General features: G+C 39.9%; 1 protein-coding gene and 2 long non-coding RNA genes across 15 annotated transcripts; 2 read left to right on the top strand and 1 right to left on the bottom strand.

The window, feature by feature from the left end:
• The first annotated feature begins 1,190 nt into the window (after positions 1 to 1,190).
• LOC135343700 (uncharacterized) lies at positions 1,191 to 3,398 on the top strand. Of its 13 annotated transcripts, XM_064540687.1 has the most exons (14): positions 1,203 to 1,391; positions 1,444 to 1,520; positions 1,575 to 1,640; positions 1,695 to 1,748; positions 1,797 to 1,850; positions 1,906 to 1,959; positions 2,014 to 2,067; positions 2,118 to 2,219; positions 2,266 to 2,331; positions 2,381 to 2,419; positions 2,574 to 2,615; positions 2,701 to 2,745; positions 2,799 to 3,012; positions 3,065 to 3,398. In XM_064540687.1, the coding sequence occupies exons 11-14, from the start codon at positions 2,586 to 2,588 to the stop codon at positions 3,286 to 3,288; spliced, it is 513 nt and encodes a 170-aa protein (XP_064396757.1). In that variant the 5' UTR covers positions 1,203 to 1,391; positions 1,444 to 1,520; positions 1,575 to 1,640; positions 1,695 to 1,748; positions 1,797 to 1,850; positions 1,906 to 1,959; positions 2,014 to 2,067; positions 2,118 to 2,219; positions 2,266 to 2,331; positions 2,381 to 2,419; positions 2,574 to 2,585; the 3' UTR covers positions 3,289 to 3,398. The 13 variants fall into 13 exon arrangements, with proteins under 13 accessions (XP_064396767.1, XP_064396761.1, XP_064396768.1 ...); XM_064540691.1 differs by having other exon boundaries at positions 1,195 to 1,253; positions 1,310 to 1,391; positions 2,014 to 2,331; XM_064540696.1 differs by lacking the exon at positions 1,906 to 1,959.
• A 6,392-nt stretch (positions 3,399 to 9,790) lies between these two features.
• LOC135343706 (uncharacterized) lies at positions 9,791 to 10,434 on the top strand. The gene is made up of 3 exons (XR_010397216.1): positions 9,791 to 10,009; positions 10,065 to 10,220; positions 10,285 to 10,434. It is a non-coding gene; the product is annotated as an uncharacterized LOC135343706 (long non-coding RNA).
• Positions 10,435 to 10,849: 415 nt separating this feature from the next.
• LOC135343705 (uncharacterized) lies at positions 10,850 to 14,237 on the bottom strand. The gene is made up of 3 exons (XR_010397215.1): positions 14,045 to 14,237; positions 13,641 to 13,736; positions 10,850 to 12,868 (listed from the first exon to the last, which is right to left on the bottom strand). It is a non-coding gene; the product is annotated as an uncharacterized LOC135343705 (long non-coding RNA).
• Positions 14,238 to 14,245: the final 8 nt, after the last annotated feature.

The following is a 14,245-nucleotide window of genomic DNA, read 5'->3' as shown; positions in this document are numbered from 1 at the left end:
CTGTATATATACACTGAGGGGACTTAACTGATGTTGGTGTAGCTGTGTTGGATCTTAATTGGTAGAATTTACACTCACATACTATCAATTAATGTAAGATCCACTTACCTGTAGACTCATGGATACCCTCAGTCATTGTACTACATCTATAGTAGAATCTATACATGTAAAACCTAGTATACTTCAATTTTGAAGTTTTTTATGAGCCGCTTGACAATCATTATAGGTCTATATTGGTCATGCAGTGTATATCGACCATCATCGGAGTCTAAGTATAGTTAATTCGATACCTATATAGTCAAAACTGATTGGACCTTCGGTCACGAGCTTACTCAAAAGGCTATCTCTGCACTGAGTTTAGAATAACAATATTGGTGAAACATCAACATTTCAGAGTCCTAATAATGTATCATTAATTCAATAATTCACTGCTCTCGGAAAATCTAGAAAGTTGCTAAGCAAGTCCCAGTCAATGAAAATGATGTATAGTAACATATTGGCTGATACCTGCTTGTCTAAGACCAACAATGAACATATTCTTTCAGGGTTCTCGTTTACAAATCTGTTCACGGGAAAAGTCCGAGAGTGGCTCGACGTGTTTCAGTAGAGCCAGGTATCAATTAACTGGAGTACAAGTAAGAGTTAGGTGACTGGCTGAATGTAATGTTAAATCTAGCTCAGTGTACAGACATAATTAATTCAGTCATTGTGCATGTAGCTAGCTAGAGTCTATACTGCAGACTATATCCAGTCTATACTGCATGCAGACAATGAAGAGTCTACTTACCTGACTCTTAAAAAACTAGGTTGGCTAGCTTTCTACTGACTTACATAGACTAGTAGAGTGATCAGGCAAGAGCATGCACATCTCATTACATCTGAGACATATCTTCTCATTACATCTGCACAAATCTTCTCTTTACATCTGCGCAAAGTCAAGGGTTAACCTTGGAATGCATTGCCCTGCTACGCCCACTCATTTACCTTTCACTTCCGCTTTTTCTGATTTCTGGCTTTCTGGTCCTACATGCGCATTTGGTGTCATTCAGTAGATGACAAGGTGCACATGACTGTAATAAGCTCTCATGTGACTTAGATGAATAACTAAGCAGTTACCATGGGTATAAGCATTGCATGAAACAGGAAATAACATTACTTTGAAAACCACACCCACATTTCAATATTTCATTGAATTCTAATTACAAACTAAGTGGTAGCCTTGAAACAGCGGTGATGCCATTCCTGTTGTGAAGGTGTGTTGTATTAAAGGCGTCCTAGCAGCTGATATCACTGCATAAAATAAAAATAGGATGTTGACAATAAAACCATAACAACACTGACGCCCAACCATCGTGTTCTCCCAAGCAGCAACTATTCTAAGTTCAGTGATAGTAAGCATTGCAAAGGTAAAAAAAAAGCAACCTCATGCTCTTTTTTTTTCAGTAACTCCAATTAATTTGAGAAAGGAAATAATGAGGAAAAGCAAAGCTGCCGAGCTAGTGAGGAGTTTAGTTAGAGAGGTAAGTGACCTGACTGCAAGTGTACATTATAAGGATACACCAAACCCCCAACAGACCGTAGGCAGTGAAACACCCAGTGGGACACCCAACCTAGGCAGTGGGACACCCAAGATCAACGATGTAAGTGACCTGTCTGCAAGTGTACATTATAAGGATACACCAAACCCCCAACAGACCCTAGGCAGTGGGACACCCAACCTAGGCAGTGGGACACCCAAGATCAACGATGTAAGTGACCAGTCTGCAAGTGTACATTATAACACCTAACCCCAACAGACCACCCAAACTGAAGAAGAGACGGGCCAAGTGCAGAGAGAGATGGTGGAGGCAGTAAGTGACCTGTCTGCAAGTGTACATTAAAGGATACAACACCAAACCCCAACAGACCACCCAAACTGAAGAAGAGACGGACCAAGTGCAGAGAGAGACAGTGGAAGGAGTAAGTGACCTGTCTGCAAGTGTACATTAAGGATACAACACCAAACCCCAACAGACCACCCAAACTGAAGAAGAGACGGACCAAGTGCAGAGAGAGACAGTGGAGGCAGTAAGTGACCTGTGTCTCTAAAGGATACCAAATACATTCTCAATTGTTAGTTGCACTTGGATATCAATTAACAAACCCGTGTGCTTAGCACGTATATCGGTAGAATTGTAGAGCCCCTGGAGGACCTGGTATTGAAAGTCGAAGCAGCTAAGGTATGCAAGCGCACGGTATGTAGTTGTAGTTGCATTGACGTTGCAGTTGTTGAGAGCCGAAAGAGCCGAAAGGAAGAAGAGCGGCGGGAGTGCAGATGACCAAGCAAGCAAGGTATGATGATTCTGCCATCCTACCCTACCCTACTTCTGTTTCTATTTAGAGAAAGGCAGAACCAGTGGGCACGCAGGGGACAACTGTGGTACGTTAAGGTTTGGTCTTTTTATCTCGATGATTCTGCACATGACAAAATTGATTCTTGTGTTGATACCCACCATAAAATAGCTGAATGGTGTAGGATAGGGTAGGATCTAATCCAAATACACTTGATTGTACTGCCATCCTACTCCATTTAGAAGAAAAGAAAGATGGATCTACAAGAAGAACCAGCATCTGAGGTACGTTAAGGGTTAGGGTTAGGGTTATAAGTAAATAATCAAGCTCCTCAAGTATGTGTGTGTGATTATCAATTTCTATCTTTAGGATCCCGTACTTCTAAAATTGAGAAAGTATCATGAAAAAGAAAGGGTGAGTTTGGATCATAGATGTAGGTTGTTAAAATCACTTTCGTTCCCTAACAGCTTAAACCAGGAACGTACGCGAACCGCCTCTTGAACACTCACTTTTCTGTATCTTGCTATGACTGCCAAAGGTCCTTTTCGTCTCAGCGAGGGTTCCAAATTCATTGGGAGAAGACAGATCATTATCCCGTGCCAGTTGAGTACGTCAACTATTACGATGAAGATAGTGAAGTGGATGAAGAAGAACACGTAGAAGTTGTAGTTGGCTCAAAAGGTAAAACCAATTTTTTGTTGTTTTTTGGTCACGTTGTTTGTTCCTTTTTTAGTTAAACTGCTCCAAGACGACCTATACATTGGGAGTGGGGTGATAAACTCTTTATTTTCGGAACAAAGGCAAGTCCACAATCATGACATGGTGAAAGATGAAGTTGTTATCTTGATGAAACAACTTGAAATAAAAACTATCAAACATCCAATCTACAATTATACATTGGAAATTGGTTCATTCACCGCATGGAAACTTCGAGACCTTGAGGTCATTGTTTCGTAAACTCTCGAACTTGATCGTTTGTTTCACTTTCACTTTGTTCAACTTCACCCTTGTTTTATTTCACCACGTATATACAATGCTTAATTGCGTCCATGCCGTTGGTTCATTTGCTTGTTGAACTAGGATGGGGTAGGATGGATGAACAATCCAGGGTAGGATGTGATAGGTTTGGGGTAGGACAGGGTACATAGTGAATGTGTAGGGTTGTAGGACGTTGTAGGTATGACAGGGTATCATAATGGCTGAACAATCCAGTGTAGGACAAACTTGTAGGATGTATGACGTACGATAAGGTAGGATGGCAGTGTAGGACGTGTAGTAGGTTGTATGATAGAGTATGATAATGAACAATCCAGTGTAGGACGCTACATGTACATAGTGATGTGTTAGGAATGCAATACGGGGGAGCATAATTATGGTAGGATGGGGTAGGACGGAGTACATAGTTGTTTGTCAATTAGTGTAGGATGAATATGTTCGGAGGGGTCCTACCCCATCATACACTGGATTGTTCAGCCATCCTCATGTACGTACATAATTATTTTCTTACAATACATGGTTCTAGGGATTTATGGCAGTAACCCCATATAATATCTCCCAACCGAGAAGAAAAGACTTGTGTACACTTTGTGTACATGCATCTACTGTTGTCTATAACTGAGAAGAATGCATGCATCTATTGTAGCTGAGAAAGACTTGGTCTATAAAAGTATATAATGCACTATAGCAAGCTGCTTTACAGCTTTTTTCTGACTGTTGTAGCTAACAAAAAACTAGTGCTTTAGTGCAAGGCTAACTCATTACTTGAAAAGAAACTTTGTGCGAACAGACAATGTTACGAAAGATTCTGAAGAGACTGCAACAGCCTTCAATGTTTGTCAACTAGCCATAACTCAGAGAAAGAAGCTTTAGTTTGCTATTAAATCCACAAATCAAAATCCAAGAGAACATGGCTAGAAGCCTATAGAAGCTGTTAGTTTTTGTCGCATTGCAACCGTTGAGCAGTTATAGCTGGAACAAAAACACACACACAGTTTCATAACTCATAGTAACTATTGCAGTGCATCATTAAAAACTAATTTTTAAACGTCTTTGTGTTCTGCAGTGCCCCTTTGTAGCTTTTATCTCACTCTTGCAGCTACCAATAGCTAGTGCTCTAGTGTAGAGCTAACTACTAAGTAGAAAAGCAACTTTCTATTGACTGCCGGAAGCATAGATCGAAGAGGGAAGTGATCACTATACTTATACTTCCTCAAAATAAAAATTGTGTTCCAGCCAGCTGATTTCGAGTATATGGCTTTCTAGTTCTCAAGAATGGCTTTCTAGCTCAGGTCTACATTTGCACTGTACAATGGAAAGTAGTGCTCCGGCTCCATTTCAGAGTAAGTGATGTTGAACTGTTTGTTAATAATAAATAATAATAAATTACTTTCCATTTACTTTCTTTCCTTTTCATGTAAATGCAGGTAGGTTTAAGGAAGCTTTTAAGACTGTTTTGACAGAGAGTATATAGATTCAAAGCTTCATCACCAGAGGAAGCAGTTGCCCTCAACACAGCTTCTGCGTTGATAGTTTCGTTGGAGGGTTCTGAACATAGTGTGATGGTTCGGGCTTTTACTGTGAAATTCTACTCAGAATTGAAGTCGTGACACTCTGCAGCATTATCTAATTATCATGCACAGTTAAATTTATAGAATTGAACAATTATTTATCACAGTTAAGAATTGAACATTCACTGTGATTGAACATGTGAACAATTGATTTCTCTATACAATATTATGCTTGTGCCTTCTTTTGGGAAGGGGTTATTCTCATCACCTAGCTGCAATGGTCGCCTTTTATTGTCTTTCAGCAGTTGCCTCTAATTGTTGCACATGTGCTGTTGATCACCCGAAGAGCCTGTGTGTTCTTAGCAAATTCACTAACATTCGGGTTCTCGTTGGATTTACCCCTCTGTCTTTGTTGGCCAATTTAACGGGGTCCTGGCACAACCTGTTGCTGATGACTCCTATCGTGAACAGATATCTAACCATCTCCACAAATGACCTCATTGTTATAAAAGTATAGTAGTGTGGGCAATAATCAGCATAGCATGCTTACCAGTAATCCTAAATTCATTCTTTCGTGAATGACGATTCAACGGTATTTCTGTAAGTGCAAACAAAGACAATGCAAAACTTCAAATACTCCTCTAACAGTATATTAGCAGAATATATTCAACTAATCACCTTACCCTACAAAACTGGCCTGTTATTCTGCTTCAACTCTACTGAAGTGAGTTTATATGACGCTCTAACTTACCAGGTATGAATACAGTTAAGCCATGGACATCTGGCCTAACCCAGAAGTCTAAGTCAACGTCTGCAAGAACTGAGTCAGAGAAAATCTTTGTTACAATCCCGCCAGAACGTGATTACGTAACACGACAAGGAGTGTTTCAACAGATATCATTGAAACTGTCGTTCGTTTCCAATCCCTCCCTTTTCTATCTATGGTGATACCAATCAGTTTGCAAGTTCACCTCTTGTACTGTACATAGCCCCCCCCCACCCACCCACCCACACACGCACACACACACACAGGCTATCTACACTAGTTGATAAGATCTACACAGGAAGTACATGGGAAAAGTGCCTCAAGGTATATTATGGGACTTAGTATACCTGCAACTTACTTAGTATACCTAATATTCTGTTGTCAAGTAATTGTATTGTAGTTAAGCCTCGAGGGCAAGGTTCGCACTAGTATCTAAATGAGTTAGACACTGTTTGTCAGTGTCCATGTGATTTAGAAGCCCTCAGCCACTTTAGTACGCTCGGGATACTAAATCAGTGCCTTTGGGCTTCTAAATCCCAAAGACCCCTCCAAAACAGTGTCTAACTTTTATCTAGCCCTGATCGCCCTGATCTCAGTGGTAATGTGTGGTTAGAATGATACGCACAGAGTACTACTTTAGCCAATAAATCTGTGTGTGTGTGTGTGTGTGTGTGTGTGTGTGTGTGTGTGTGTGTGCGTGCGTGCGTGTGTGAGGGTATACAAAAAGTATCATTTGTGTGGGAGAAATTGTGTCAACTGTTCGCGTTACTAGCTCAAACGGAATGCTCACTTAAATTAATCTTTAAAAAGGTTGGCATCTGATGTCCTAATATTAAACTTAGTGGTGGATCCTTGATACCTTGTATTATCCTATCTAGTTAGGCAAGCAAAAAAAAAGGAACAAAAGAGCAAACAGCACAAAACCATACAGGTATAGAAAAGGCAAACAGATGCCCGACCTTGAGAGTCGAGAATGATGGGTTAAAGAGCCTTTAACGGTGCACCAACCCTCCCCATTCATCTGTTGCATTCAGAACAAGAATAATTATTGTAAGATATTCACTTGGGGCCATGCTGATTGTAAGCTATACTCACATTTGAGGTAATGCTGACATAAAGTATAGAACTTATCTTAGACTTGATATTGGCTGCTGTAATACTTCAACTTAATTAGCTTGTGCATGACTGTGTACCTAAATCTGACCTTGAGGGAGGCTTAATTTATAATTAAGGCCTAGCTGAAATTTTAGATGTTCCATTAGTTTAGGTCCTGACTGTTATATTTCACCATGCAGGTCTCACGCTATAACAACTTCTTGGAGGAAAAACGAAAAGAGTTAGGTCTGGAACAACTCAACAACGAAGAGAGATTAAAAAACCTCTATATACAAAGTGAAGTAGATTATAATAATATAATTATAACAATAGTTTTGCAGGTCTATTTTTATAGCAATTTGACAGTTCAGATAATACGTACAATGTCATGTATAAACTGTATGCCACACAGTCAGTACTTACTGAATTAAAATGTGAACATCAACATGTCAAGTTTTGATGTACATACATAGATCATCCTGTTATGTTCATAAAACAGATTTATAATAATAATAAATTATTATAATTTAATAATAATAGTTCTTAGAACGGGATCATAAAATTTCTCTATTAACCCTTTCCCGGCTTTGGACGACATAATTATGTCGTCCTTGCTACCGAGATTTTTCAAAATTTCGTTGACGCTGTAGGTACCAGCACATGCGCATTGAGCTGCTCTTTCACGTGGTATTTTCAATATCTTGCCTCGAGGTACGCTTCGTGCAGTACTGTCGAAAGAAAAGTGACCGTTTGATCATAGATGATACAGTACTGACGTGGATGTGAAACGGCCTAGTATCCGGAGGGGTCCACGGGAATTGTCTGAAACTATCATAGTAACGAGCAAATTATGTTAGAAACCCTGTAACTGTCATATTTGTATAGCAACCAGAGCGTAGAAAACAGTGTTCTGTGTCTGTGAAGCCGTGAAAGTGACCTGCACACATTGATATTTGCATTGGGCTTGCAGGTAAGACTAGTTTCTCTAAGCTTACGAGTGAGTATCATATTATAGTATACAATTTCCTGTAAAAATGCTTTGTGTGAGATTATTGGCTTGGACAATAACTATTTAAGTTACCATTCAGTAGTAGATAATACTTGAAGTACATTGTAAACTGCGAGGAGAATCTATGTTTGACAACTGTTATGAAAGTTTAAGTGCTATACAAAGGCCTAAAGCATGAGTTGGTTGCACTTTTTGTGAGATTATTTCCAAACCTGTTGAACCTACTTTTTGCATATTTTGCTAATGAAAACCTTCATGTATTGATGCAGCAGGAGAATCTATTAACTAAACATACAGTCAAGCTATTGAAAAAATACAGCCTCAAGAAAAAATATGTAAAATCCATGTAGTATAAGTTACTGTTACAGTATAATGATAATAATTAATTTTTTTGTTATAGCTGAAAATAATTATTTATTCAGACCATGTTATAATTCAGAGAACATGAGTGATAACCCCAATTATCACATGAAGCGTAAGAAAGGAACAAGGTCAAACTTTTACAGGAAAAAAAATGTTGAAAGAAAACAACGTCAGCAAGCACTGATAGACCCTGACAACGATTTGCACGACACGAGTAGCAACTCTCAAGTACGCCTCAACGTTTTACTTCCACCACAATGACATGATGTAAGCAACGGTACATCTTGAGGCGTTGCTGCTCAGTATGGTAAGATGGAGATGGGGCCCAATGATGTCATTCAAGCTACAAGGTCCGTACTGCTGCATGAAGACAAAAGTTGGTCGGTATATGTGCTTGGAAAAAAGGTTTCAGAATCATGCCTTATACTGAAAGATCAACCTCCTCAAATCGCCAGTGCCCACGAGCTATCACTCATTATCAAGCTTGTGGATGACGCCTCACTGTGCCCAGGTAATCCAGAAGAACAATATGCAATACTTTGTCGCCAACGAATTAGGCGAGGTGAAAACATTAGCATCGATAATTCTACAATTATTAATCAAGGAATACTATACGAGAGCACAGCAAGAAAGGATGATTGCGAGCTGCTTATTTATCGAACTGCAGTGACAGGCCTGTACCTAGCACCACAACGCTGCACCAGCTGTAATTCATTCCGAGGAACACTGCGTGTAGCAATGTCTCGCCAGAAGCAAAGCATTGACCATGAGATCGACCATACTTCAACAACTAGTCACACCACATTTGCTAGCCTCAACCCTAAAGACAAGGACACCCGATTGAGAAATCTGCAGCAGAGTTTGAAGGTATATAATTCCTATATAATTCCTATTTTGCATAACAATTATAATTATATACATGTAAATGACAAAACAGATGGTCAAATGACTTGAAGTCAACGTCATCAGCTTGATGGAGAAGGAAGCAATTCCCCTGCTAGAGACCGACAATGCGGACATTTCAACAATTACAAGCGAATTGAACTCATTGGTTGCCGAGAAGTTTGCTCCCGAATCTCCCCAGAGAGTATTTTGGGACCCAACAAAGCCAATATAACAGCCTGAAAGACAAGCGGCAGATGAGATGGCACCCTCTAGTGATCAGATTTGCACTAAATTTGAAGTACATGTCCTCCTCTGCCTACAATACTGTTGCACGTGGTGGGGTGATAAACCTTCCTTCAGAAAGAACGCTTTCTGATTATACTCATTGGACATCACCACACACGGGTGTGCAACTGGAGTTCATTGAGGAGTTCAAGCGTCTTGTAGAAGAAGAAGTCAAATGCGGCCAATATCACTGTGCTTTATCTATGGATGAAATGAAAATTAAGAGTGGTCTTGTCTTCAACAAGCATACTGGCGGTTTATGTGGGTTTATTGACCTTGGCAGTGCTAATAGAGATATCGAGTATGCAGTTAGTGATCACGAGCAAGATGCCAAGCTAGCGGAACAAGCATTTGTTTTCTAGTTCGAGCTGTATTCAAACCTTCACTGTCTATATGTCAATAGCCCACTACTTTACAACTAACTTGAAAGGTAACAAGTTCATTCCATGCACTGCCAGTTGATGTATACCATTATGTTACTTTCAGGAGAGCAGATATTCCCTTTGGTGTGGGATGTGGTCGAATCTCTTGAAATGTACGATATACCGGTAGTATCTCTCACGAGTGATGGGGCAAAACCAAACCGGCGATTCTATCGCATGTGCCAGGATTCGCAGAAAAGAGTCGGCGTACCACACAAGACCGACCACCAACCCATACAGAGTTGACTCAGAGCTTTTCTTTTTCTGCGATGCACCTCACCTTCTGAAGACAGCTAGAAACTGCTTCAGTAATTCGTTTTCACACTCAAAAAGCCGGGCAATGCAGGTAACTATATAGATTTAACGACTTCTCGAATACTGTTACTTATTTTTGATTTCAGAAATGTGGGCAGACGATCAGCTGGAAGTGGATCGAGAGCCTATACCTAATGGAGACTACAACCAGTACACCAGGGGTTCGATTGTGCCACAAATTGTCAAGGAATCATGTGTGGTTGAACTCATTCACACGAATGAGAGTGCACCTAGCAGCCCAGGTATACGTTTTGTCCCACAACAATTATTTTTATCCTTGTGTATAATAAAATTATTTTTATATAGGTTATGAGTGAAAGTGTTGCATGTGCGCTGCAAATGATTAACAGTGATGGTACGCAGCAAACCCGGCTGTTCATCAGGATGATCGATAAGTTCTTCGACCTCCTGAATGTTAAAGGACCACTAATAGGCAAGCTAAAGCAAAAAGAGAATTCGTTACCATTTAAAAAGGCAACAGATGAGAAATTTAAGGTTAATATTTTTTTTACATGCATGCATGTCGTTGTCTATAATTGTGACAATGAACTCATAAAAAATAATTATTTAATAGTGGCTAACAGATGATTTTCTTGGATACCTTGCCGAGTGGGAAAAGGAAATTGCGGAGACACCAGGACTCAAAGCAAAAGAAAAGCAGAGACTAGGGTTAAGTAGAGAGACAGTGCAAGGCATGAGAATTACAGGTGAGTGTTGTTAATAGCATATAACTATACATAGTTCCGCATGTCATTAATTATACTTTTATTTCAAATTGCAGTGTCATCCTTTGTTGAATTAGGACGTCAATTACTGCAACTGCCGAATGTTAACTACCTCTTAAGTGAAGTTTTTTCCCAGGACCCACTAGAGCGTTATTTCTCTAGGCAACGCCATTGTGGAGGCAGCAATGAAAAAAATCCGACTGCTTTTCAAGTACCATACAATGCGTCTACACTTGTACAGCAAAGGTCTATCTACAGAGACTTAAAGTCCATGAATGTTGATTCAGAAACTGACAAGCAAGCTAGAATGTGTCTCACAGCCACTTCGTAAGAGATCAAGAAATCATTCATCATGTACTCTCGTTGAACTTTAGAATAATTATTATCATGATCATCAACATTAAAATAATTATGACTTCCACAACACATAATTATTATGATTATTGTATTGAGAGAATTAATTAAGATCGTTATTGTTTTGGCTTTAAAGTTTTTCTGGTCCCTTTCTTGTACTTAGACTCGAATTTCATTGTCCATTCTTTTGCGAAAGCGTGTCCACGGATGTGTATCCACAGTTCACATATCTGCTGCAATAGTTCAATGCTGTATAGCTCGTACTTGGTAGGAATTGAATTAGCAATTTCTTCCCAATACAGCAGCACTGTGTCCGACTGAAGTACTTCGTCTTGTACCTTTGTACATATCTGACTGTGATCAGGAGTTGTTTTGAGGGTGTCTGTGCATAGATACTTTCGTACGACCATCTCAGTCGACTCTATGCACAGAAACACCTGCGCAAAAATAATCATAATTTATAACATGGCTAAGTATACACAATTGTTGTCATTGATATGATACAAACCACCTCTGTCGATCAATTCAGACCAAAGCTTGCTGTATTCATATGCAGTAGTCGGTTCACCAGGTTGATTAGTACACTTCATTTGGGAGAGAACTTTGACAAAGAGACTCCTCTTCTCCTGTACATTGATATTTTTTGATGGTTTTCTGTATTTCTTTAGCAAACTAACAGCAACATATCCCACCATATACCTTACTGCGTTACTTTCAAGCGTTGTCAGTGGTTGAGTCTGTACGTTTGCCTGTGTTGAGCTCAAACCATACAGTTTCTTATCTGCCTTGCTCTTGATGAGTTGCTTTAAAATCCGGTCTAAACAGAGTTGCATGGCAAGTTGATGTTGCTCGAAGTGTACTTCTGGGATTTCACTGATTAAATGTTCCCAAATCCTTTTTGTTTCGGGGCTACAACGTGTGCGGTGAAACTCCGTCCAAATTTTACCTCGAACAGCAGCTGGCAAATGGTGAATTTGACTTGCACTTAGGCATGTGTTCATTATCTGAACCAACTCTGTAACATATCTCTCACATTTCCTCTCAACAACCAATTGCTCGATGGCATCCAAAATGACCATGATACGTTTACCTTTGGGAGAACGCTTGATTAGTTCTTCCTGTTTTAAGGTTTGAACACACAACAAAAATGTCTCACAGTAGTACTGCTTTTGTACTTCAACTGCCTTCTGAGCTCCATCTGTCTGCATGCTACAACTGCTAGCATTGAGTGCTGATTTGGTTTTGGACACCGGTACTAGTATCATCTCGTGCTTACTTCCAATGGTATCTTGCACTAGTTCCTTCACTAGTCTACCTCCTCAGTACAAAGTATGTCTTCTTACTTGGATGCCATAGCGCTGCGTTTACAGCATAGATAGCTTCCATATTATTAGTAACAGTGGCAGATTTTGATGTTAAAGCTTCTTTTGCATTTAGAGTTGAAGTGATACTATACCAGGAACAATGGAACAGGGTCACTAAAGAAGAAAGCTAGAATTACGATTGTGGTTGTTGCACCTTAGCCCCAGAACAAACAAACATGTAAACAGCCGAGAGTTAGCACTAGTTATACTGAGTTAATATAGAGTGCAACAATCTTAGATCAAGTGTTATAGAAGAGGAGCTTAAAGAGAAGAGTTTTGTACACGGCAGCTTCATAATAATTATGTTGTTGCTTACCAAGACCTCATGAAAGAGATTTTGTCAGCATTTCTGTCAGCATCTCATACACGTGTGTGTGGGATGAGTACGCATGATGCTGAGGAAAAGAGGTTTACCTGTTTCGAGTTGGTAGTTTTGCAGAAAGTATCCTAGTGGAAACAGAATATGGCTAAAGATGAAAGGATTTTAAAAGTGTAGTATTAAAAAAGTGTAGTATTATGTGCATTTCCTGTCGACAAATAAATCATAAGGAGGATTTGCAGTCTCTGCAAAAATTAACGAGTGATGCAAGCTGAGCTGTGCTAATGCCTCTCGCATTATTTTGATTTGCTCAGGTAGTAGAGTGTTATAAATAAGTGTTTTGCAATTCCTGTCAAATAAAAAAGGGGATTGTTTCTGAAAGTACAGTGTAGGCATGCACCTTTGCAGGTTTTCCTGACTCTTGCAGCTAACAAACAGCTAGCGCATTAGTGCAAGGCTAACTCATTCAGAAAGTTTGTGCGAACAGGTGATGCTATAAGAGTATGAAGCGACTGCAACAGCCTTACGAACTAAACTAACTCGAAAAAAAGTTTTAGTTTACAAATCCACAAATCAAATCCACGAGAACGTGGCTAGAAGCCTAAAGAAGCTGTTAGTTTTCGTCGCATCGCAACTGTTGAGCAGTCAGCTGGAACAGACACACACACACACACAGCAAGCTTTACCGTATCCCTCGTGCGGCTACGCCTCGAGGCATACGAATGTTAGTTAAAACTCAAGAACAAAGAGGGGATACTTTCACATCCACAGAATCCAATAGAAACTAGTTTGCATACATGTATATACACACAGCTAGAATTCTCAGTTTGTACATAGATACTTGTGTGTGTGCGTATACATTTGGTAGTAGCCAATAATAGTAATATCTAGGCAACACACCTGTTTTGGGGTGTACACAGAATGGACTCTTAACAAATGTCATCATAGTCCGTCATGTCAATATCGACCACCAGCTCCTTCTTCACAGCTCGAAAACTGCTTGGTGGAAAATGTTATAAGCCACATGGATGTACTAAACTTCAGTTGCTTTACTCAAAATTAACAATCTCATTTGACCCTATTCTGCTTCGCTTCTGTTTGAAAGAACAGGGTCTTAATGCTGACGCCAGAGGAGGGCGCGCCGGTCCAACAAGCGTGCACAAATCACTACAAGTTCAGTGCATTGATGTCATTTGCAATCACGTGATAACGTTCAGGTCACTACACTCCACCTGTATAGTGCAGTGATTCATGCACGCATGTCAGACCTCCTCTGTGCTCAGTAGTGCTGGCCCCTTGCTCACCATAGTGAAGCCACTCCCAGTACTTGTCATATGGAAACAGTGATTTGTAGTATATCTTCAGCAAGTGGGGTAGCTGAGACCTGTCATACTTATTCTCGGAAGAGTCCTGTCCATCAACAGCAGCAGCAGCATCTAGTTCTTCTTTCATAGGCAGATCCAGTTAGTCTCGAATACCCGCCTCAACCTAAAAGCTTGCTAGTT

Source organism: Halichondria panicea, chromosome 11 (assembly GCF_963675165.1).
Source record: "Halichondria panicea chromosome 11, odHalPani1.1, whole genome shotgun sequence".
NCBI classification, from domain to species: Eukaryota; Metazoa; Porifera; class Demospongiae; order Suberitida; family Halichondriidae; genus Halichondria; species Halichondria panicea.
Note: the sequence above shows the minus strand (reverse complement) of the source record. Positions and strands in the feature narration are given on the sequence as shown.

What these genes read in the sequence shown, in the direction of transcription:
- LOC135343700 (XM_064540691.1), top strand. Translation starts at nt 2,586, where the DNA reads ATGGATCTACAAGAAGAACCAGCATCTGAG. An exon ending in AAGAAGAACCAGCATCTGAG is followed by an intron (nt 2,616 to 2,700) that starts GTACGTTAAGGG and finishes TTCTATCTTTAG; the next exon opens with GATCCCGTACTTCTAAAATT. An exon ending in AGTTGTAGTTGGCTCAAAAG is followed by an intron (nt 3,013 to 3,064) that starts GTAAAACCAATT and finishes TTCCTTTTTTAG; the next exon opens with TTAAACTGCTCCAAGACGAC.